The sequence below is a fragment of the Mercurialis annua genome, linkage group LG4 (genome assembly GCF_937616625.2).
Source record: "Mercurialis annua linkage group LG4, ddMerAnnu1.2, whole genome shotgun sequence".
NCBI lineage: Eukaryota > Viridiplantae > Streptophyta > Magnoliopsida > Malpighiales > Euphorbiaceae > Mercurialis > Mercurialis annua.
In genome coordinates this window covers 22,906,305-22,932,217 of record NC_065573.1, presented here as the reverse complement: position 1 = coordinate 22,932,217, position 25,913 = coordinate 22,906,305, and the positions used below count along the sequence as shown (strand labels likewise).

Genomic DNA, 25,913 nt, shown 5'->3' with positions numbered 1-25,913 from the left:
AAACACTAACTGATGTATATAGTACCGCGAGGCCAGTTCGTACAGGGTACGGTAACTAGAGCCCGCGAGGTTTTGAAACAGTTAGTGTACATATTCGGTTATATGTTATATATATGTATATATTTGCTTCCGTTGTTTGTTGTTATTTGTTTATATTATATTTGCGAAAAATAAATTGTGATTTTAGGCTTGCTACGGGTTCCGGAGCTACCACTCCCGTTCCCTAGCGCCGGTTGCGGCTCAATAAATTTTGGGTCGTGACAGTTTATCCATTCATGCCTAATTATAGCTCCAAATATAGTTATATCTCATCTTTAAATTATAATTTATTTATCCCCTTAATATATTTAATTTATTTTAATATCAAACATGACACGTATTTCATCGGATTTTAAACGAAACGTGTTTCACACGTCAGATTCTTACGTGATAACATTGAGGGATGTTACAAATATAGACTTCTAATCTCGCCTATTTATTCACTTTCACACATCACACTCAACTTTAACACTCACTTGTAGATTTCTAATCAAATTTAGACTCTAGTTAACTGTAAGCTACCTCTAACCTCTATAAATAGTCATCTTAATTCACCTGACTAGAGGACGCACACATAACCCCAAAAAGAAAAGCACATAAACCCTAGTTTTGAAGAGAAATAGCCAAAACACACACCACCAAGCACACACACAGTCGATTTTCACCAATCAAACAAGCTAATATATACTTTAATTAGTCAAGAACATACAACTGCACATCGATCCTAAGTTAGATTATACATTTGGACTGCCAGAAAACGAGCCAAGGACTCATAACGGTACTTCTAATGATCCAATTCTTCTTTCCATCAATTTTTCCATGTTTATGCTAGAACTGCTAGGTCCCATATTTTAGGATGCATGTTTAGGTTGAGTTTCCGTAAATTGCCACAAACTGTATTTTTTCCATGATTGTCATACCATGACATTGGAAACATGTCTATGGTTATTTTTCAATATATTCATACACATATTTCACTTATATGTTGTTCCGGATCTTTGCCATGCTTAATTTTTGATACTTAGAACGCATGTTAGGATTTAAACTGCCATTGTTTGCCATACTTGTGTTTTTTCCATAATTGCCATGATTTTGAACTTAGAAACATGTTTAGGATGTTAATTTACTGCTTTTGAGCATATATTTCTAGTATGTTTATGCCCATACCTTTCCCTATGTGTTTTTTTGCTCGTTTTTGTATTATTTTTGCATGAAATCGAACAAAAAACGACAAACTCCTGCTAACCAGTCGCGACAGAACAGCCGCCACTCCGGATGGCGCCACTTTTCTTCAACTCCAGATGTCTCCAGATCTTCCAAACTCGATATAGATCTTATTTTTGTGTTTTTGAGTTCGTTTGAATTTATAATTGGGATCCGTTTGAGCCCACAGATTTGTAATCAGCTGTAGGACCTTATTTTATGTTGTAATGGGCCAGACACAATGTATTTCAGGATCAAAGCCATGCTCTATAATCTTCCATGCCAACCGGACCCTGAAGCTCAAGCCCATCATAGACCAGAATATTCCATAATCTATTCCAGGTTTTTTAAACACATAATCGACTACGGTTCAAACCAGTGGATCCGTATTGACGAGATAATGAACCTCCGTATTCTGAACAAATCCTGATTCCGATTACACAGACTATTACATGGCAGACGAGTGCTAGACACTCCGGTTCTATAAGGTTAAAAAGTATTCCTAATCTTGTATGCATATCCAACTGCCTTTGTGTATGTTTGTAATGTTTAATCGTCTTCCAAAGCATGTCTAGATCCAATATTAACAGGCTAATGAACTTAACCACACTAACTTAACTCTAAATCCAGCAAGTCCAGCAAATCATATTGAAATCATAAGATTGCCATGAAAATATAATAGAAGGTTGTATAGCCATTAAAGATTACTTAAATAAAATCAGTATCACATACACATCTGGTTTAGGATTTGTGCATGCAAAATGACTAAATACTCACCTCTGACTGCTACTTGTTACATGTCTCACATGCCAGTCCAGATCGAGTCATATACGCGTCTTACTTGTTTTATCGCTTTCCAGACTCGTTTACATTTCCAGCACATTATCCTATTGACTGCATGATTAAGATGAGATAACCATATATGTCATGTAAAAATGATGCGGTCGATAAGCCAAATACAAGAATTTTGATGTTGTACATCGAACCCGGTCTTTTGATCTGATGCAAGGTGGTCTCACCTATAAGCGTGAGAGATTTACTCAGTCGGTATAAAAGGCATTTTCTAGCTTATCTAGGTGGCAAATCCATTTTTCAAAACCTTTCCAGATTCGAAGTCAGTCATAAGTCTGGGCGAACGACCCCCCGAACCCCGTTCCGGTCATATAAACATAATGTACATATAGATAGTTATGAATGTTAAATTGTTGCATTTTTAATGCTCATGAGTTATGAATGTTAAATTGTTGTATTATTTAAATTTGATAACCATTCAAAAATATCGTACCTTTTTTTGGTCTAATGCTTTTAAAACTCCTGACCTTTTAGCCCATTTTTAATCCTATCCTGACATTGAAAAATCACCAATTTTATCATATTTTATATTTTTATGTTTCAATTATATCCTGAAATATTAAATTGATGTCTTTTTCATTTGAAAAAAATTTAAAAACATTCTCCATATTAAACATTTATTAATTATATATGTTTAAAATTTATTTAGATTTAGTTAAATTAATTTAAAATTTATATTAGTTTTAATTTGACTATGAATTTTAATTAATTTTTTAAAATAAAAGACTCATTTGTTTATTTTTTTTTGAATAAAAATAAATCTAATTTTATCTTTAGATTTAGTTAATTGAATGATTTCATCATATATGTAAAAAAACTATAAAAAATTGAAAATTAGGATACAATTAAAACAAAAAATGCAAAATAGAATAAAATTGATCAATTTTCAACTTCAGGTAGGATTGAGAAGGGGCTAAAAAGTCGGAATCTTTTAAGGCATTAGGCCATTGTTTTTATATTTTAAATTTTTAAAACATAAATTTAAATTTTACTATATTCATTTTTTAAATCGAAGTGGAAAATGTTTAATTTTTTCATTCCTATTGTTGCACTAAATAAAAAAAATCAAATCTACAAATACAATGGACACAAATTGCAACCAATCTCAAAAATTATACCCACCAATTTAAGAATATGCTCATTTTATTATATTTTAACATAATCAATATTCTTTTGGCCAAAAATAAAATATATTCCGAGCCCTTCTTTCTCCTCCGTCCGATCCGTCTTAAAATGCAAGATCATCAACAAGCACCGTCCAAATCTAACATTCCCGGCCCCATGTTTTTAAGTGGCCGTGTCTCTTAAGAACATGTGTCCAAATTCAGTTTTTTATCAACTTCTTTTTGTTATTTGTTCTGAACAATTTGGTGGGTTAATAGCATTTCGTATAAACATTGAAAGGCCATCACGCAATTACAATCTCCCACCTTTCAATTTCAGGTTTTTGTTTTTGTTTTTGGGTTTATATTTTTCTATTAGTTTTTTCCCATTTCAGTTCATTATTAGCACATTCAATTTTCTGCTTAGTTAATCCATTTCAATCCCTGCAAGTATGTTAATTTTTATATCAGATAATTTAGGACTGTTTCTGGGTACTTGCTGATATATTTTTATCTTTGTCATTCATTTTATTACAGGGTTTTTGTTAAAATTTGGGGTTATATCAGTAATGGATAGGCTCAAGGAACCTGCTCGTTTGATGATAGTTTCTGATCTTGATCATACAATGGTAGGTCTTTATTTTGTTTGTATTTTTATACCCTTGTTTTAGGATTTTGTTTATTACAGTGTGTTTTTGTTCTTGCAGGTTGATCATCATGACCCGGATAACATGTCCATTCTTAGGTTCAATGCGTTATGGGAAGCTCATTATCGTCACGATTCTCTGTTAGTTTTTTCGACTGGGAGGTCTCCGACGCTATACAAAGAACTGAGGAAGGAGAAGCCTATGCTGACACCAGATATAACTATAATGTCTGTGGGTACTGAGATCACTTATGGTACCAAGATGGTGCCGGATAGTGGTTGGGTTGAGGTACTGAATCAGAAATGGGATAGGGATATAGTCACTGAGGAGACAAGCAAGTTTCCGGAACTTAAGCTTCAGGTATAACTAGAATACTCTTTCATTTGGTTCTCTTATTGGAAGATTTGCTTTTGGTTTGTTGTTAATGCTCCAACTTGGGGAAATGATCTTAATAAAGAAATAAATGTGGTTTTAGTAAATTGTTTTCCGTATCATGAATCACCGAATAATGTGAACTAATTGGATTGTCCAGTCGGAAACAGAGCAGCGGGCACACAAGATTAGCTTTTATGTTGATAAAAGTAAGGCTGAGACGGTAACAAAGGAACTTTCAGAGATATTGGCGAAACGGGGGGTAAAATTTGAGTTTTGAAATGTGGAAAATTCAATGTTTGAGTTGCACTACTATTTTATCTTTGATATTACTTCTGAATCATCTTTTATTGTTTTCTATTAGCTGGATGTTAAAATAATTTATAGTGGAGGAATGGATTTGGATATACTACCTCAAGGTGCTGGCAAAGGACAGGCTCTTGCATATTTGCACAAGAAGTTTATCGCCAAGGGAAAATTACCTATCAACACTCTTGTCTGTGGCGATTCTGGAAATGATGCTGAATTATTCACAATTCCAGATGTCCATGGAGTTATGGTAGGATTTTACCAAGTTTTTTTTTACCATAGCTATTGATCGACTATGTTCGTCTGTTGGAAAATTGTGGTTGGCATTCCAAAGCAGGGTCATGTGCACGTCAAAATGTTTCCCTTTTTAACATTTCTTACTTGTGTTTTGGGCAGGTTAGCAATGCACAAGAAGAATTGCTGCAGTGGTATAATGAAAATGCCAAAAACAATCCTAAAATACTTCATGCAACTGAGAGATGTGCAGCTGGAATCATACAAGCTATTGGTCATTTTGGTCTTGGTCCAAACACTTCTCCCAGGGATGTATCGGATTTTTCAAACCATGAGCTTGAAAACATGACTCCTGGTAAAGCAGTTGTGAATTTTTTCTTGTTCTTTGAGAAGTGGAGGCGTGCAGAAATTGAGAACTGTGAGATGTACATGGCAAGCATGAAAGCTGATTGCGTATGTTTTCTATCCCCCTTTTCTCTCATTTCATGATTCTTAAGGTTGCATATATTTTAAAGATCCATTTCATTTTGTTCTCCTTTCTCCCTTGTTATCTCTCTTGTGTGATATGTATTTGCATATTAATACCTATTAGAGTCGTAAGCATAATTTCAGGGTGAATTTATTGTTTGGTAGGTAGTAGGTACATCTGAGTCTCAAAGCTATGTATATGTTTAAACTTAGGGTAGTAGAGTTATGGCGTGAAAATTGATATGGCTTATTAAGATAAATTCATGAATGCAAATTGTTTTGTTGCTTGTCATCTATTGGAGCGAGCTTTTTTCAAAGATGCTGAATTTTTTCTTCCAGGACTGCAGGATTGAAGTATTTTATTCATCTAATGGAATAGTATTTCTGTTAGGTCTATTGTCATCTTAAATATAATCTTCAAGATGCACATGTGTTTTACAGTCATCTGCTATTCTTCAGTTAGCCCAATTTGCTTTTGAGGGTTATGCATGATTTCCGTGTTTGTGGCCTACTGCTTTCATCTTAAGAAAGGTGATAAAGAGCAGCTACTATTTTTAAGTATTATGTTTATTTGCTTTATCAACTTCTTGCACTAAAGTTATAACTTGCAATATTTCGCATGGAATTTGGTTTTTGTGTTAAAGTATGTGTCATGGTCATTTCTTTTTATAGTTCTTGGGTCATTTTTTTATTGTGATTTTTTGCTGGTTCCTTTCATAAAAGCTTTACAATGTGTGGAAACTTGTTAATTGTGAGTTATGTACGTTTACATTGCATGTTGCCAGCAAGGCAATTGAAGCTGTCTGTTTTATACTAATTCGGTCATCCTCTATGTGGCGGCAGGATCCAACTGGTATCCTTGTTCATCCCTCTGGTGCTGAACTCTCTCTTCATGATGCTATAAATGGGATTAGAAGTCACTATGGTGACAAACAAGGCAAACCATATCGGATTTGGGTTGATCGAATTTTATCTACAAAAGTTGGTTCAGATAATTGGCTTGTGAAATTCGACCAGTGGGAGTCAAGTGGTAAGCCTTTTAAACAAAATGATAATGATGATGATATGTTCTTTCTGTTGTTGCTCTTTTATTTTGTGCTTTTTCTGATGAATTTTTTGCTAGACTGCATCTTTTTCATTTTTTTAAAATTGGTTATGCTATATTCTTCTACCTTCTATTTTCAAATGCTCGAGTCTTTTTGCCCCATACTCTTTGTTTATGTCTTGTCTATTGTTGTTGAAGACATTTGGAATATCATTTTATTGCTATGCATGTACTGAATGTTTTAAGTTAAACGCATAACACATCTAGATACGGAGTGAACTGTAGTCTCAAACACCATAATGGAGTAATAGTGACTTGATAAGACACATGGCTATATATTTTCTGTTTAATTTAAGAAAATGACCACGGGTCATTAGGTATTAGGGGTGTAAAATTCGGTACAAACTGAACTGAACAAAAATTTTGATTTTTTTTCTTCAAAATCAAACCAAACCAGTTTTATAAGAACCTTAAATATGTTAAAACCAGTCGTTTCAGTTGTTTTTTTGGTTCGATTTTTACTAAAAGTGAACTGAATTTTTTACTTTTAGAATCGAAGTGAAAAATTGATTGCTTTATAATTTTAAATCAATCCAAACTGAATTTTATTGGTTCGATCCAGTTATTTAGTTTGGTTTTTGAATATCCGTATTGGATATAAATCCTTTCATTGCCTCATCATGCTTTTCTTCTTTAGAATACCACAAGGTTGTAACGTATGAAATCTCTTAAACTTAGATCAATTCAAGATCTTTTAATATAGGTAGGCATTGTAATCATACACAATTTCATATAGCATAGATTTTGCGTATATCATGCTTGAATCTAGGTGAATGTAACTACTATCCTTCAGTTCCCAATCTCCTAAAAAGGAAGAAATTTATGGCAAGTGTAGCCATTTGAATCTGAATACTATTTGATTTTGGAATTTAGGCTAATAATTCTAGAAAAAAAGTACAAAAGGTCTCCTAACGTTTACCTCGGGAAACAAATAAGCCCTTTTAATTTTATTTCTCCCAAATACACCATCAAAATTTTACAAACGACTCAATCATGCTCTCTTATGAAATGGAGGTAGTGCAAATCGTTAACCCGTTTCATATGGAGTATCATTTAGCCTTTTTCAAAACTTTGAGGGTGTATTTGCTGAACGCTAAAGGAGATTTTACGTTTCCGAGAAAATGCCATGGCATTTTTGCCCCCTTTCTATATACCCATATTGCATTACATGTAACGAATATTTGAAGTCGCCCGCTCAATGTCAAGTTGTCGGCTAATACCTCCTTGATTATCTTTATTCTCCATAATGCGGTTATTTTTCAACTGTTGCAGGTGATGAACATGAAGGTTGTGTGAACACTGCTGTAATAAAAGTACAGGTGAGTATCGAGATTAATGATTCAGATTATGTTATAGTACCTGTTTATCTGAGACGATTAAATCGCTTTGGTTTTAGAATGCGGAAGCAATGTATCTGCACGTGCATCAGACATGGTTGGAAGGAGCAGGAGCTAAAGATCAATCAACTTGGCTCTTCTGAATTTTACTCAAAAGAGGAGATGGTTATAAGTTTTTCATTTACAATAAAATATTTTAATGATAATACATATTCCAGTTTAGTAATTTTTACTATCATCAACTCTGAAGAAGAAAATATGTGCACATATAGAGTACACAAGTTGTATATTTCATCTCTTCTTTAAGGCATGATTCTAAATGCAAGTGCATTTGGGTGATAATTGAGTACATTAATGAAGACATGATTTATTATATTCTACATCATATATTTTTCTTGCAAATGCGCTCAAAATTAAGGGAAAATTGGTAGCTTAGGTTACATATATTGTTTAAATTTTAGAATTTTATGTGTTTTCCTCACATTCTAGTATTATTCTTAAAAATAGTGTGCATGGATGTCTTATTATATCTTAACACTGTTTAAGAATAAGAGAGTATAACTAACGAATTTTAGGTCAAATGGTATAAACGCTGGACAACAAACTCTTCGGGTCCTGGATTTAATTTCTCCCACAAGCGCCCCCTTCCAATTATTAATAAAAAATAAAAAATATAGGAGAGTTTATGGTTTGGTTAATGTATTATTAAAATAGTATCCAAAAATGTATTTAAATAAATTTTTATCAATCTGATAACAAATATATTGACTATTAATTTATTTAAAATTATATGTTAAATTATTAAAAAAAATCATTTTGCTAAAGAAGTACTCTTAAGTTTTAATTTGAAGTGATAAAAATCATGTTTTCACTGAAAAGTGAATATATATATATATATATATATATATATATATTAATTTTGATTATTTATACTATTTGTGTTATAATTATTGACAACACAAACCAATTAAAGTAATTTAATTTTTTAATAAAAAAAAAGTAATCATTTTTTGAAAGCTAAAATCAAAGAGAGAATTACAGGTAGGTCCAGTAGTAAAATACAACAAGAGAAGGCAATTATTATACTACTAGTCGTAAGCCCGTGCATTTGCACGGAACAATTAGTATTAATATTTTAAAAATTTATTCATATAAAATGACTTAAATTTAGTATTTTATAACTTATAAAATAATACATAAATATTTTATTCAATTTTAAAAAAGCTAATGACAATTTCTTAGTAATCATAATTTTTTAAAAAGAAAATAAACATATTTTCTAAATTTAAATTTAAAAAAAATACTTATTTAGTATTATTCAAATTGGAAACTAATTTTTTTTTAAGAAAATGGAAACTAATTAGAATTATATATTAATCACAACTTTAAAAAATTAAATAAGTGTTTTATTTAAATTGATAACTCATGAAAATGCTCGTTTGATCCTCTCAATTACATAAGCATATAGATATAGATACATAAATAAATTTACTTTACTATTATGATATGTTTTATAAATAAATAGTATATACTTACATTTAATTATAAAAAGTAATTAATGTAAAAGAAATTAAACAATGATAAGTTTTGCTATCTAAAAATTCATATTCATTAGAAACATTCAAGACAAAATAAATGACTCATAGTAGAAATTTTAGTCCCTAAAGATAAAAACTATTGGGTGATCATTAAAAAGTTAATAAATGAAAATAAATATATTTAAAATTGATATCTATTAATTTGATCAATTTTTTTAAAAAAAAGTTTAACCACTTAATCGAATCAAAATATTTTATCAATCGATTCAAATTAACCAAAACCTTTGAGCCATCTTCACGACATTATTTGTTTTGTTGCTTATACTATATGTTGATTGTGATGAACCTGGTATATTAAAAAGCTATCACATTCAGACACAATAATTGTGTAGTATACCTATATTATATTATGTGTCTAATTAATATGCTTTAAGTAATTATACCATTCTAATAATAATTATTGTGTGTGCATAATCTTATAGTGATTTTTATACATGATCTGCATTTATGTGGAGAAAATAAGGATTATAATAGAATTAAAAAAAGATTATAAAACTATATAATTTTATAGTTTGAACTTTGAACAATTACATATTTTATCAAACTCTTCCTTATTCAACTAACTTTTATTTAAATTATAATCCTACTGAAATTAAACTTTTATTAATTATTTATTATTTAAAAAATACTTAAATAAATTGATCTTTTATAATAATAATTATCTATTAATAATAACTTTATTAAATTAAAAATTATTTTTCTAAATTTAAAACTCATGAAAATACTCTTTAAATCTGCCATATATAAATTACCAAATTCATATATCATATATATCTATGATTATCTAGTAACAACAACCTAAACAAATTAATATTTTATCTAAGTTGAGAATTCATAAAAATTCCAAGCAGTTAAACTTCCTTATAAATAGGTCTATTCAATTGCATCGTAAGTGTTACAAATATCAAATATCGTATAATATTTTTATTTGATTTTACAGGGAGGTTACAATGTCAAAATTGATTAACAAAATGAAACTCTTTAATTTGATTTAATTAAATTTGAAATTATAAAAAACTGTTGTTTAGTTTGATTTTATTGGTAAAAAAATTAATTTATTTTAAATTTAGAACAAAAAAATCAAATTCATTAATTTTAAAAGTTAATTCAATTCCCAACTAATTAAGTTTATTGGATGTTACTCGTCATTCACTCATCTCCATTATCGATGAATTTTCAAGTCTTTATTATGATACTAACACTGATGAAACCATTCTAAAAGGTACTTATTCTGGCAAAATAGTCAAGGGTAATTTTTGTGCATCTGCATGTCGATGGTATCAAAAATATATTTTAATGATCTTTCTTATTTGTAGATATGAGTTTGGAAAAATTATTGCACACAACCGTTGCGCTATGTCATTCGTGCAACAAACCAATTATGCGTTAATCATGTGGAAAATTGAATGATAAAAAAAATAAGTAATAATTAAAAAATTCCCTATCGCAAATGCTCATTGGCTTGATGTAAAAATAACGTGGCGCAACGGTTGCATGGGATAAACACTCATGAGTTTGTGTTCATCTAAATGGCGTCATTAGTTATTGGTTTGTGAACTTCACTTATGCTTCTGGCAAGAACAAATCAATTCACTTAAAGAAAGGTTCTTTTTCATTAGTTTAGTCATATTTTGAGTATCGGTAAATAAAAGGTGTGATAAAATAATAGTACCTGGTACATTTTAACCAATGAAATGGATCCAATTCCCAAAGAGTGAAGCTGCCTCTAGGGAAGCAACTGAAAATAGAATTGCACAGTAGAGCATAATAACAATTCATATGACAAATGTTCACCATACAAACAATTCATATGGCAGTTGATTTTTAATTAAAAAAAATCACACAGATATGGTGCACAAGCTCAAGTTGTATAATTATATTAGCTTACAATAAGTAGAAGTTCTCGTCGTGGTTTTATGAATAATTGATGTCGATGCACAGTTTATAATAAAACAACATAATTGTTATACAATGATATTCAATAGTTTATTGAAAAACAAATACTGCAAAACATAGTTATCTTAAACTGAAGAGGATAAACTTTATAGAAATATTAGCTTTAAAGATAGATATTACGTTAAAAATCATTAAAAATAATAAAATAAAATTAAGTATTTTAAAAAAATGGAAACTCTAAGCATCCATTGGTTCTTTCAATTATATAAGTATAAATAATAAATTTATTAAAAAAAAAATGTGAAAAAAATTATAATAGATAGACTAATAAAATAAAAATTTATTTTAATGTTAATAATAGATTATTTAAAAATGCTGAGGTTCTTCAATATTGATACTCTTTTAATAGTAATAATTTTTATATTAGGTAAAAATCAAATAAAATATAATGTTAAAATAATAAAAATTAATCAAATATTTTTATAACATGTGAGTTTGTCAAAATTCTAGATTAATTTTATTTTTTAAAAAAATAATATTCAATAAATAAATAATTTGTAAAAATTAGAAATTTTTATAAATTAATATATACTGAACACTATAAAGTGTAGAGGAGTTATACTTTCTTAATTGTTTCAATTGGAGTTGTTTCAATTAATTTGAAGGTATTTCTTATTTATTTCAATGAGTGATCATAAGAAGGTAAAAATTAGTTTTGCACCAAAACACAACTCTTCAGTATTTCAGAGTCAAAACCCATAAATGAAAAGTAATAAATATATATGAAAAGATTATATCATACCTTCAAATCTAAGCTATAAGCACTTTCCACTTTTCCCGTAACATACCACCTGATGATAAAAGTAAGCAAATTTTAGATTGCAATAATCAGGATACAGTGAGTAAAATATCCGAGAACTCAACAAAAGAATAAAACAAACTGTTTGAGTATTTAACTAACTAAAAGAAAACAATTGCCGTGATAACAAAAATTAATGAGCAAAAGTAAAATCCTAGAAATAACAATGCTTGAAATTATAACGTGAAAAGGAGAATGGATATTATGGTGGTATTTATATTGATATATTGGGTAGTTCATTTAGATTAGGTTGCTAAATGTCATGATAAACTCTAATTAAACTAAGTATTTTATAAAAAGTGGGAACTGATGTGATTATCTATTAACATTGAATTTTAAAAATTAAATAAAAATGAAGTAGTTTATAAAAATTGGAGACTATGAGAATTCTCTATTTTATGAGAATCAATGAGAGGCCTCCGTTGATCCTTTCAATTATATAAGTATATAGATAGATATAGACCCTACCCAGCAATTTTAAAATATTAATTACTTTAATATTGTTCAATTAATGAAGGTTTCTCATCATACACACGTATCCTTATTAATCTGCTGCTAAAGAAAATTAACTAAAAGGTGCATGCTCCTTTAGTAAGGAAGGAAAATTAACTAACAACTACATGTTCTCTAGCAAGGAACATAGATTTACATTAGATGATAGCACAATTAATACAAATAGTATATACATTAGTAGGCACGTATTCCATAAATCATTGGGAGGGGATCAAATCTGTAAGTATAGCACACTTGGTGAACAAAATAATATTAATTATTCACATTATATATTACCTCTACCGTACATATGACTTTGCTGCAAAAAAAAACAATTTTCCTTCTTGTGATATCAATCGCACCAGTAGAATAGAATTATTGAGTAGAATTATTGTTCATGTAAGTTCAAAATAGATCGGTAGAGTTTATATTAATTGAAATTGAAATGAAGCAGATTGTGTTTTACTTGAAAGTTATCACTTTCTCAACAACTAAATACTTATCTAAACCTAAATTAGATTAATTAGATTAAATAAATGTTAAAATAATTAATTTAAAATAAGTGTTTTTAAAAGAATGGGAACTGATGAGAATGCTCTATTTGGTGAGAATCGATGAGAGAGCTCCGTTGGTCCTCTCAATTATATAATATATAGATACATTAAAACTGAAGAAAAACGACATAATGCTTAAAACGACATATATCATGAAACGAAGAATAATGGGTGGAAATATAAAACAATAGAAACGCTTATATGATGATGAAGCAAAGCATAATAGGTGGAAGTATAAAATAATACAAACGACAATAATAGGATGAATTATAGATTACATCATATTCTAGGCTTTATTTTTTGACCACAGCCTGATAAGGTCAAAATATAATGGACAATTAACATATTTACTCCTTATTTGTATCATGAGTTACATTTCAGTCCTTAGAAATTGTTTTTAATGGTTTAATGGCTCTTGGAAAAGAAAAATTAAATTGTTATATTATGATATTTTACTATTTTATTATTAAAAAATATATTTTATCACTATATCAAAATAAAAATAATTTTTTTAATTTTTTTACAATAAATTTTATATTATTTTGTTAATTACATAGGTAGGTAAAATAATTGATAGGCTTTAAAAAAACTAAAATTATTAAAAATATTTATATTTTATTTTGTATTTTATAAAAATACATTTTTATACATGTTCTTACCCTGCATTTCATTAAAATAAAAATATAAAAATATATATAATTGATATAAATAAATAAGGAGAAAAATACAAGTTTCAGAATAAAAAAAAAATCTCCTCATAGATAAAAATTTTACTAAAAAACATGAGTTTTTTTTATTTCTTTTGATCACCAATTGATAGTTAATATTTTAAAATACAAGTAAAATATGAATTATATGGATATTTAAATACATATAAAAAGAGATAATAATGTTCAACCTATTTAATATGATCACTTTAAAAAAAGTATTAAAATAATTATTAATATAGATATATAAATAAAGAATAAAAACTTATATACAAATTTAAAGTAAATATCTTTCTATTACTAACATTTTGTATCATATTAGGTAAAAACAATTAAATAATTAAGTTACATATTTTTCTACAAAATAATATAAAAAAAACAATAATTATGTAAATATCAATTATTTCATTATAAACAAATTATAATTTTTAATTTATGCAAAAAAATACAATCAATATTAATGTTTTATATTTATCAAGAATAATTTTATAAAAATTGATGTTTTTTAATCGAATAACATACTCCGTCAATTTTATTTAAGAAAACTCACTTTTTTTTTCTATTTTACCTTTATTGATGGCAATGAAGTTTTTCATACAATTGCTTTTAAGATGACTATAAAAATTATAATTTGAAATACTCTAAAATAAAGATAAAATTTTAGAATAGGACATCTCAAAATAGAAAGAAGGACTCCTAAAATGAGACACATATAATATTTATTGAAATTACATTTAATCTATAATTATGTTGAAATATTATACTCCTAAAAGGAGTAGTATTTAATTTGATAATAATATGAGTCATAATAATTTAAATATATTAATATTTTTTGTACTTTAAAAATAATAAACTTTTATTGATGTTTTCCAAATGCAACCCTTATTAAGATGTAAAATTATATTTCTAATAAAATATTTGATTTATAAAATTAATCTTCTGTATTTCCAAAAAAAAAATTGGAATTCTCGTAACATTTAATTTTAAATAGCGTATTAATCTAATATTAATTATTTGACTGAAATAATTACTAGTAAAAGTTGAAAGCAAGAGAAGTAATTAAAATTTGAAAAAAACATAAAAAAAAGGGCCCAACCGGGTTCGAACCGGTGACCTCTTGATCTGCAGTCAAATGCTCTACCACTGAGCTATGGACCCTTAAGTTGTGAGCGACTGGAGCAATAGAAATATAAATAAATTAACAAGTTACAGTTCAGTTTTTATCCTAAGTACGAAACAGTTTTTCATAACTCGAATAATTCCCGCATTTCACTCTCCCATATCCCTCATTTCACTTAAATTTTCACATCACTATAACCAAACAATCACACAGTTATTACAAACACAAAAAAAAAATCTTTAAAAACCATTTTTTACCATCTTTTTTATTCTCCAAAAAACTTTGCAGATTTCTAAAAATCAATTGCATTTAAAGAAGAAAATTAAAAGCTTCAATGAGTGCATTTTATCAGAATATGTCAAGTACCCTGGACTTGCTTTCTGTTCGTCCATTACCATACAAAGCTTTTATCACACTCATTGCCATCTCCATCTTTCTTTTCATATCAACCCATTTTCATACTCACTCCAAGCCCAACCAATGCATTAAATATCATCATCGTCATCGTCATCACCACGTTTTCTCTAAATTGATGATTCCTGCCATGCCAATCACCTTAATGCTGGTTGTGCAGTGCTTAACTTGCAACTCAAGAAAGGGTTTGATGTGGTCTCAGTTTTTGCTATCTTCAAGAATTATGCCGTGGGTTGTGTTTGCTTTTATCCTTCAACTGCTTGTTATGGCGCGGTTACGGACAGTTATATATTCGAGATTGTTTGTTTGTGTTTGATAAATTTGCATTTTTTAGTTTACTGTATTTTTTTCATTATTTCTTTTGCATGTGTACAGTTTCTAGAATATAAAGATGGGTTTGTGGCTAATTATGCTATTTCATATTTATGTTTTTGTGAGGTTTATTTTTTTATTTTATGTTTTATATACATTGTGTATTATATATGATAATGTAATGATGCAGTGCAAACTTGATAACTCTGTAGATCTGTTGATTTATGAATTACAACTTTTATTGAGTTTTAAAAATTAGATACTCAAACAATTTGTTGATTGATTTAAGTATTTTTTAGCAGAAGCAAACCACGTCATATCTGAAAAGTTCTTACCTAGACCCGGTCCATGAAAAATTCATGGATCTATCCAATGAAGTGTTAGAGAAATGAGAAAAAAAAGAAAATAAAAAGAAAAAGAGAAAATTGTGTTAAATTTTCTAACGCCTCATTAGGTAGGTGTATGGAAAATTCATAGACCGGGACTAGGTAAGAATTTCCCATAAGATATTATCTATTTTCTATAAATCTTGTAGTAAAAGATTTTCTTATTCTGGATTAGATTTCTTTTTTCTTTCTAACAGCCGGATTAGATTTTTTAGAAATCTGGACTCTGTTTTTTTTTTCGCGATTTCTTCTGTATTCTTCCTTTTTTTTAGAGTCGTAGTCTTTAATATGCTTATTTTTTGTGTGTCTCCTGCGTAAGCTCTGGATTAAGGAGTTTTTTCCATTTCTCGTGGCCTTTCTAATATATTTTATTCATAAAAAAATACTTGCAACTTTGTCAATGTATGTTTTATTAATTAACACATAAGGTACGAAATAACAGGAGAGTGCATAGTTCAATATGCAGTTTGTTTTAACTCATCTCTGTATTCAGCAATATGCAGCCTTTAATTACTTGCTTTCATTAGATCATCAGTATCAGAAGAAGTAAAATAAGAGGATTCATCATCAGTATAAGAAAATGCGGATAAATTAATTTGATTCGAAACCTCTCTGAACATATAATCCAGCAGCATTTCAGAGAATACAGGTGAGAATATTTGATTGAAGACAAACCTAATATGATATATCAACACTTAAACAAAGAAATTGGAGTTCTTGCATTGTTTTTTGCCTTTCATCTATACCAGACAGGAAAGCCACAAAATGAAGTACTAAAGTGTTTCCTTGCCAATCCTTTCTACCATTTATTAATAATACTGATCTAGGTAGCACGGACAAGAACACGGATATATGGAAACGGGACACTTGGACACAGTGAAACGGGGTTATTTTAAGGTTTCATATGTAAAAAATGAAGTTTCGTGTCCGAGACGTCAAGTGTCCAAAATGTTTCCGAAAGGGGACACGTTAATTGAATAAAGTGTCTGTGCTACCTAGATACTGATAACCATGTCATTCGTTCCACTACATTTTCCTTTATCATTCTAGTCTATACAACCAATGCCTCTCCATTTGAAAGACTCAATGATCCTGAAATGAATAAACACAGTAATCTGTCAACAATCAACAATTCAACATCAAGCAATGAAAAGTGTTTGGTATTATTGAGGAGAGCTAGTTTTATACTGTAATTTCGAATTTTAGATATGGCATGTAGTCTAAAGATAAGGGCCATAATCTTCTGTTCATATATCAAAAATATTCTTTTGTTTACATCATTTTACTATCTTCAACAGCTGTATTGATAAGTAAATTCAAACTCTAAATTCAGAGTTGTGAGAACTAAAGAACTAACAAATGATTAAGAAGTCAATTAAGCACAATAAACTAAACTATACATTTTCTGTTGTATAACAATAAATCAATGAATAACCGGAGAGGCATAGAGTGCCGCATGAAGCAGATCATGATCGGCGTATTTGCCAAGCTTGCTCGTTTCTCCATCAGTCAAGGAAGAACCGAAAACAGATCCTGAATGCTCGTCAGAAAAGCTAAAACCGCAAGACTCGTCGTCACAGTCAGAGTCACACAATGTGACAACTGAATTCGTCGACTCTTCGTCCTCGGATTCGTAGACTTCATAATCACACCCAAGTCCTGATAAGAATGGATGATCTAATAGCATCTCAGAAGTAAATCTAAAAGCAGGCTTCTTCACTAAACATGCTTTCAAGAAATCCTTTGCATCCTTTGAAATCTGAGATGGAATTCTGGGTAATTCGTAAGGATCGCCAATCTTTTTCAGAATCTCAGCATTTGTGGTATCAACATCTGATGAATCCCAAACCTTGTTGCCTGTTAACATCTCAAAAACAATGCATCCGAGGGCCCAAATATCAGACGGAGTCTCCTGAATTCCATCCGCCACAGTCTCGGGCGCCATATACGAAGTAGTCCCTCCAATGTAAGAATTACTTCTCACAATTTTCTTCGCTAACCCTAAATCGCCAATCTTGGGAACAAACTGATCACCAACAGAGGAGACAAGCAGAACATTCTGAGGCTTCAAATCACAATGCACATAGCCATGAGTATGAATATAATGAATTCCTTTAAGAATAAACCTCGTGTACCGCTTGACATCAGATTCAGGCAACCCACGGCCACCGGATTGCTTGATCAGAGAAGCCAGGGTTCCGCCGGAAGCGTACTCTAGAAGAATATTATAGAACATAATTCCAGAGTGATCAGTTGTAGTTTCTTCACCAAAGCATTGAAGAATAAAAGGAGAATCATAAAGATTGTTGTAAACTTCCTTCTCCTTCTGCAATGAACTTGATTCTGAAACCTCCGCCGATTTAACCGCCATAATTGGAGGATAAACCATATTTCTTGATTTGGGTTTCTTCAAATTAGCAGTATAAACCGACCCAAATGCTCCTTTTCCGATCAAAGAACCTCTCCACCAAGAAATTCATGGTTATAAAAAGCCTCTTCTCCGTCCATCGCCGCCGAATCAAATTTCCTCTTCATGATTACTGACTCTGTGTTACTTTCTTCTAATGAAAATAAGCGAATTTTCTGACAACTGAAACTCTTATTAAACTGTCAAGCTGAAGAATGTAAGATCAGTATGTAAAATGGGGGAGATAGGGTTTTGGAATGGAATCCGAATTGGTTTTCCAACATCAAACTGGATTAGAAACTTGCCGCCTTAAAACCTGAATCTGTTATTGTCTCGTGTTATTCGTTTGTTGGTAAAAGAGGTAACTAAAAGCCCTATAGGATGTTTTATTACAAAACAGATACAAAATGTTTAAATTATTTCCAAAGAAACCCTCCAGCTCTAAATTGTTAGAGATCTCCAACGGAGAATGATAAATTCGCACCCTAAATGTGTAACTGTAAATTAAGTAATTAAAAGTTTTATTATTTTTAAAATTAATCTACTATTGCGTTTCAATAAAATAAAACTAGTATTAAGCTAATGTTCAAGTTTTTTCTCTCTTTGAGATAGTTTTTCTCTCTCTTCTTGAGAAAGTTTATTCCATCGTTTTTACTCTGAAAGCCATGGATATTAACATTTTATGTCAAAATCTATCCCTCTCAGATGAGGAAGATGAGTTTGTTTGTTGTGATTTGGGGACAAAGCAAGACTGGCGGGAGAACAGAAGGTTGCAAACTCGCTCATAGGCAAAGTACTCTCTACGAAGAAGGTGAATAGAGATGGCTTTATTGGAGCAATTAATTTTATGTGGAGGACTAAGGCACCGTTGAGAGTGGAAACGGTAGGAGACAATATCTTTGTGTTCCATTTCGGAGCACAGGAAGACAGAAGGAGGGTCATTGCAGGAGGTCCATGGAAATTTCAGGAACTTCTTATAGTTCTGGAAATACCAGAAGGGTTGGGAGATCACTCTAATATGAAGTTTGACAAAGTTCCCTTTTGGATTCAGATTCATCATTTAGCTTTGATGTGTCTGAATTCAGAAGCGGGGCTATCTCTAGGATCGCAAATTGGTGTAGTAGAGAAGGTGGATCCTGGAGCAACAAGAGACTGTATTGGAAAATATTTGAGAGTAAAGGTTAAGGTAGATATTTCTAAACCATTAAAACGAGGCTTAAAGGTGAAAGTTCAGGAAGGTGTTGTGGTGATTGCAGGATTAAGGTATGAACGACTACCTGATCTGTGTTATAATTGTGGGATCCTTGGCCACCCACTACTTGAATGTGGGGTGAAAATGAAGGGGGATGGAGCCTGTCACAAATATAGTGAGTGGATTAAGGCAGGTCCTTTACTGATGAACAAAGGCAAACGATTCAGAAGTAGGGACAGGGTTGAGGAGGAAGGAGATGGAAATGGTGAGGAAGAGTTGTCAATTCGCGGCGGAGATGGGAGGAAGGTGATGACGGCGCATGGGGAAAGCTCTGATAAGAATGGCAAGAACCAAAATCTCGGAGATAATTCTGGAGAATTCCCGGGGTTTTTAAATTTTGTACGGGGCAGATTTTTGATCAGCACTCAGATAAGGAAGGAAGCTGAAATTGAGGAGAGGATAACGGTTACTGATTTAGTAGAGATTGATGTAGAAAAACAAACAAACCCTAAGGGTATGGCCACTTTGGCGCGAATCAGCATAAATTTAAACGAGGAAGGGAAGGGTGTATATGGGCTGAAACTTAAAACAAGGGATAAGGGCCCAAAAAGGCCTAATTCAAAGGCCTTGTCTTTGAGGAAAAATCAAGGGCTGAAAAGGGGAAAGAAATTACCGTTGGCTGACATCTCTAATCTTGCGGAGAACATCTTATGGGAAGGAGATCTGCTTGGTAAGAAAATTGGAGGAGGAGTTGCTCTCTCAGACTCATTAGCTCTATCTCAGTATGAAGATTGTGCTAGTGAGGTGGTTCGTGATAATTTATCGGTGGAACCTGCGGAGCAAGTCCGCCAGTCGCAATGATAGGCCTATGTTGGAACGTCCGGGGATTAGGCTCTCCCAGGATGTTAAGGTCACTTGGTGATCATATCAATAAATGGAAGCCTATGGTGGTGTTTTTAATGGAGACTAGGATGAAAGTGACTCAATTAGAGAAGGTGAGGAGGAAATTAAATATGAAAGGGTACTTTGGGGTGGATTGTATTGGGAAAAGCGGTGGCCTAGCTATTTTGTGGAATGATTCAGGTACTGTCTCTATTCTTATCTCTTCTAAGTATTATATTGACTGTATGGTGGATGATGAGAATCATGCTAGATGGAGGTTTACTGGGTTTTACGGGGATCCTATTCAATCTAACAGAGTCCATTCCTGGCAACTGTTAAGAAGGTTAAGTAAACTGTTTGTGGGTTCTTGGGTAGTAGGAGGAGATTTTAATGAAATTTTACATGAGAATGAGAAGAAAGGGGGCTTGAAAAAACCAGAGTATCTTATGCGCAATTTTAGAATGGCCCTGGAGGATAGTAGCCTTTTTGATGCTTGTGATAGAGATGGAGATTTTACTTGGTGGGAAAAAAGGGGAGAAAATGTTATTTTTGAGAAATTGGATCGTTTTGTAATGAATTTAGATTGGAAGACGCTCTTTCCTGAGTGTAATGTCCAATGTTTAGACTATTGGGGGTCGGATCATAGGCCTATTGGCATTTGGGGGAGTAAAAGCAAGCTAACTAAGGATAGGAGAAGTAGGTTCCATTTTGAGGAAGCGTGGACTACTAAGAGTGATTTTAAAGAAGTTGTGGAAAGCAGTTGGGGGAATACAGGCCAGATTAGCAGTATTGCAGATGTCCCTAGAAAACTCAAAGTTTGTGCTACAGACTTTAAAAGTTGGGGAAGAATTAGTTTGGGAGGTCTGAAGAAGGAGATAGCAAAGACCAAGGACAAGCTAAAGGTTCTAATGGAATACAGAGGAGCAGATTTTCCATTAAATCAGATTAAAATGGTCGAAACCACACTTGCTGAGATGCTGCATCAAGAGGAGATTTTGTGGAAGCAGAGGGCCCGAGTTAACTGGTTAGCCCATGGGGATAGAAACACAAGATTTTTTCACAAAAAAGCCAATCAGAGAAGGGCTAGGAATAAAATTTCAGAGCTGAAGGATGAGAATGGCTGTTGGAAAGACAATCCAGGAGAAATTGAAAAGGTAATCCAGGATTACTTTAATGGATTGTTTAATTCTACTAACCCTTCCCCTAGTGACATGGAAGAAGTGCTGCAACATTTTTCATACTACTGTTTCTCCTGAAATGAATAGAAGTCTGTGTGCCAGTTTCAACTTTGGAGATATTGAGAAAGCAGTTAAAGATATGGATCCTTTAAAGCCTCTAGGAAATGATGGCTTCCCTGCAATGTTCTATCAAAAATATTGGCAGATTATTGGCAATGACATCTCTAAGGTATGTATTGATTTTCTGGACAATAATACTGATGTTAGCAGTGTCAATGAGACAATCATAACTCTTATACCTAAAGTCAAAGTTGCTACTTGTATGCCTGAAGTTAGACCCATAAACTTGTGTAATGTTGTTTATAAGATCATTTCTAAAGCCCTGTCTAATAGATTAAGGCATGTGCTTAGTTTGATTATTGACGAAGCCCAAAGTGCATTCATTCCCAATAGACAGATTGTAGACAATGCTCTAATAGGTTTTGAATGTATACATGTCATAAAGAACTCTACTAGAAAGATGAATGGTCCTTTAGCCCTTAAATTAGATATGTCCAAGGCGTATGACCGCGTCGAGTGGTGTTTTATTGATGCTATGATGGTTAAAATGGGGTTTGCAAGGGATTGGATTTCTAAAATCATGAACTGCATTTCTACTGTCAAGTTCTCCTTTTTACTTAATGGGGTTGTGAAGGGTAATATTAAGCTTGAGAGGGGTTTAAGACAAGGGGATCCATTGTCACCCTATTTGTTTTTAATTTGTGCTCAGGGACTGTCCAGTCTTATAAATAATGCAGTAACTACTGGGAAGATGAAAGGGGTGGTTTTTGGAGAGAATTGTACTGTGTCACACCTTTTTTTCGCAGATGATAGCTTAGTGTTTGCTAGAGCTAATCTACAGGAGGCAGTGGTGATTAAGAATATGCTGCTGTGTTATGGAAGAGCATCTTGACAGGTTATAAACTTTAACAAGTCTGCCCTGTCTTTTGGCAAAGGGGTTGGGGAGCAAATGAAAAATGAGATTCAACAGATTTTGGAAGTTCCCATTGTGCATTGCCATGAGAGGTATCTGGGGCTTCCATCCATGGTAGGGAGAAGGAAAGGTGACTCCCTGAAAGACATTAAAGAGAGAATTTGGCAAAAATTGCAATCCTGGAAGGAAAATCTTTTTTCAAGTGGAGGTAGAGAAGTCTTACTGAAAGCGGTTATTCAGGCCATTCCCACATATTATATGAATTGTTTAAGGATTCCTAAAGGCCTGAGTACAGCTATTGAAGGTCTCTGCAATAAATTTTGGTGGGGAAGCAGTACAGAGAGCAGGAAAATTCACTGGGCAAAATGGAAAACTTTGTGCAAACCTAAATGTATGGGAGGTATGGGGTTTAGGGATTTAGAGTGTTTTAATAAAGCTCTCTTGGCGAAGTAAGGATGGAGAATTCACAGTAACCCAAACTGTTTGTTGGCCAGAATATACAAGCACAGGTACTTCAAAAACTGCTCCTTTTTGAATGCATCTTGCCCAAGAATGGGGTCCTTTACCTGGAGAAGTATCCTGTGGGCGAAGGATGTTTTAGTAGTAGGCAATAGATGGAGAGTTGGTGATGGGAATGATATCAATATTTAAGCTGACCCTTGGATCCTAAGGAATCAACATTCAAAATCCAGAACAATCACAAGCTGCCTGAAGATACTAAGGTTAGTCAGCTAATCTCTGATAATGGGTTTTGGAAGGTTGAGACCATTGTTGACAGTTTTGATGAAATGGATGTAGAAAGCATTCTGCAGATCTCTTTGGCAATCACACGTCAAAAGGATTTACTACGCTGGCACTATGACAAAGATGGTGAGTATTCTGTGAGGAGTGGATACAGATTGGCATGGAATATGAAGGGGATAGCTTCAAGCTCTACTGTCTCAGCAAACTTAAAGTGGTGGAAATCATTGTGGAAAATGGTTGTTCCAAATAAGGTAAAAAATTTCATATGGAGAGCTTTTCAAAATTGGCTTCCTGTGAAGACAAATTTGGTTCAGAGGGGTATGCAGGTGAACAGCTTGTGTGAAGACTGTGGAATGGATATTGAGAATCAAATGCATGTTTTCTGGTATTGCAAAAAGGCGAGGAACACATGGAAGCTTTGGAGCTTATCGGAGAGCATTAAACCTGAAAGAAATTGGGGAGTTCAGGACTTCTTCTTACATGCTTTCAGAATTCTTAAAAAGGAGGAGTTCCAGATGTTTGGTGCGATATTGTGGTTAATTTGAAGTAATAGAAACTGCTCAGTTTTTGGCAGCATTGGCAAACCAGCAGACCAGGTAGTCCTTTGGGCTCAAAACTATATTGAGGAGTTTGAAAAGGCAGGGAAAAAGGGAAAGTATCTGGGAGCAAGAGCAGGAAGAAGGAATTTGGATGAGGATAAGAGGTGGATACCCCCAAGATGACAGACATACAAAGTCAACGTTGATGCAGGTTTTGACAGCATTAACAAGTGCTATGGTACTGGAGCAGTAGTTCGCGATTGGCAGGGACAAGTTATAACTTCTGGCTACTACAAATACAGGGGTTTAACTGATGTGAGCACAGGAGAGGCAGTGGCAATCAGAGATGGAATTATGTTGGCACTAGAGGAAAATCTAATTCCTTTTGAGATCAATTCTGACTCAAAAGTTGCAGTGGATATCTTCAAGAATGATGTGGTGCCTGCTAATGACATTGGTCTGCTTGTCCAAGACTGCAGGAGTATGCTACCAAGTTTTGCAGTGTATGAGTGTGAAGTATGCGAATAGGCAATCAAATAGGGGAGCACATCTCCTTGCACGAACAGCTCTTAAATGTGAGAGACACAATGTAAAATGGAAAGGAAATATTCCTTCCAATATCCATCATGTAATTGTGGCTGACATTTCAGCTTTTGATTAATGCAATTCTGATTCTCAAAAAAAATTAATCTACTATTGCTATTTGAAGTTATTAGTCAATTCAATAAATAGTAAAATTAGATTAGGAATGAGTTAAACAATTACGTCATGGATTAAGCAATATTTTATATTATATGGAGACTATTGATGGAAGCATGTGCCCGCCGATCTCCTCATGATTTTTGATTCATAAACAAAGCTTGAAACTGAAGATTAAACACATAAATAATTAAATAATCCCCAATTTCATTTCCAGGTGCTCTCAAATAAACCTTCCTACGTGGCATTCCTATCAGATCTCGCACGTGGCAACTTCAAACCCTGCCCATTCCCTCTCTAGACACGTGTAACTCAAAACCCTTTGAATTTTCAAACCCAAACCCAGCAAAAAGAAAAAGAAAACCTTATCCACTTTTTCTTTTTAATTCTTTACATTTTAAAATTCAAATTTCAAATCTCAAATCTCAAAACCTCTCTCTCTCACTCTATTTATACCAACAGAAAAACAGTAGTCCACGGTGGTCTGAATTGAAGATCAAGAATGGGTTTGAGATTAGTCTATGGAGTGGTCTTCTTGTCATTATCATGCGCCTGCTTCAAGCTCCTCCATCTCTTCCTTCACCCTGTTTTTTACTTCATTTCTTGAATCTGAGCCCTACCCATTTCAGATTCTGAAGAAATGTGAAATGGGTTAGTCTTGTTTTCAATTTATATGCACCATTTTGGAGCTGGGCGGGGAATACATTTATATACTATAATTTATACGTATACATATTCTGAATTTTGTTTTTGGTTGATTATATGTAAGGGAAACTCAGATCAGATCTGCATATGTTATGTTGTATTGTGGTGTAATGGTTTCTTGATCTTGTTGTTATACTGTTATATTATACCCCAGCATCAGTTATATTAAAGTTTTTTAATTTCTCTTTTATTTATGTTTTATTTATTTTGGATTTAGTTGTTAATCCGTATTAGGAATTCGATTTAGAATAGTAATAGCGCTTCCTATCAGTATTTGGTTTGTCAGATTTGTTTTTATCCTATTTTATTTATTCAATGGAGTTTGAAAGTAATCAACTTTCTAGAATTTTGGCTAACAAAAAAAATCAACTTTCTAGAAATTATTTATTACTTTCTCCCTCTGTTTTCAAATATTACAAATAACAAAATTTATTTTTAATTAATATCATGATTTTTATGTGGTGTAGAAATTATATTGAAAGAAAATAATTATAATAGAGGTAAGGAAAATTCTTACCTAGTCCCCGTCCATGAATTTTTCATGCACCTACCCAATGAGGTGTTAGAAAATCTAACATAATTTTCTC

General features: G+C 32.1%; 1 protein-coding gene, 1 non-coding gene and 1 pseudogene across 3 annotated transcripts; 1 reads left to right on the top strand and 2 right to left on the bottom strand.

The window, feature by feature from the left end:
- Nucleotides 1–3,419: 3,419 nt before the first annotated feature.
- On the top strand, nucleotides 3,420–8,042 carry LOC126678221 (sucrose-phosphatase 1-like). 2 transcript variants are annotated; one of them, XM_050373126.2, is made up of 9 exons: nucleotides 3,420–3,537; nucleotides 3,735–3,826; nucleotides 3,905–4,204; nucleotides 4,377–4,478; nucleotides 4,581–4,775; nucleotides 4,922–5,212; nucleotides 6,071–6,257; nucleotides 7,605–7,651; nucleotides 7,729–8,042. In XM_050373126.2, exons 2-9 carry the CDS (start codon nucleotides 3,767–3,769, stop codon nucleotides 7,810–7,812), a joined length of 1,266 nt encoding a protein of 421 aa, XP_050229083.1. In that variant the 5' UTR covers nucleotides 3,420–3,537; nucleotides 3,735–3,766; the 3' UTR covers nucleotides 7,813–8,042. The 2 variants fall into 2 exon arrangements, with proteins under 2 accessions (XP_050229083.1, XP_050229084.1); XM_050373127.2 differs by lacking the exon at nucleotides 3,420–3,537 and adding an exon at nucleotides 3,571–3,647.
- A 6,819-nt stretch (nucleotides 8,043–14,861) lies between these two features.
- Nucleotides 14,862–14,933, bottom strand: TRNAC-GCA (transfer RNA cysteine (anticodon GCA)). Its single transcript has one exon. It is a non-coding gene; the product is annotated as a tRNA-Cys (tRNA).
- A 2,295-nt stretch (nucleotides 14,934–17,228) lies between these two features.
- Nucleotides 17,229–18,797, bottom strand: LOC126679017 (mitogen-activated protein kinase kinase kinase 20-like; annotated as a pseudogene).
- Nucleotides 18,798–25,913: the final 7,116 nt, after the last annotated feature.

What these genes read in the sequence shown, in the direction of transcription:
- LOC126678221 (XM_050373126.2), top strand. Translation starts at nt 3,767, where the DNA reads ATGGATAGGCTCAAGGAACCTGCTCGTTTGATGATAGTTTCTGATCTT. An exon ending in CAAGCATGAAAGCTGATTGC is followed by an intron (nt 5,213 to 6,070) that starts GTATGTTTTCTA and finishes ATGTGGCGGCAG; the next exon opens with GATCCAACTGGTATCCTTGT. An exon ending in CGACCAGTGGGAGTCAAGTG is followed by an intron (nt 6,258 to 7,604) that starts GTAAGCCTTTTA and finishes CAACTGTTGCAG; the next exon opens with GTGATGAACATGAAGGTTGT.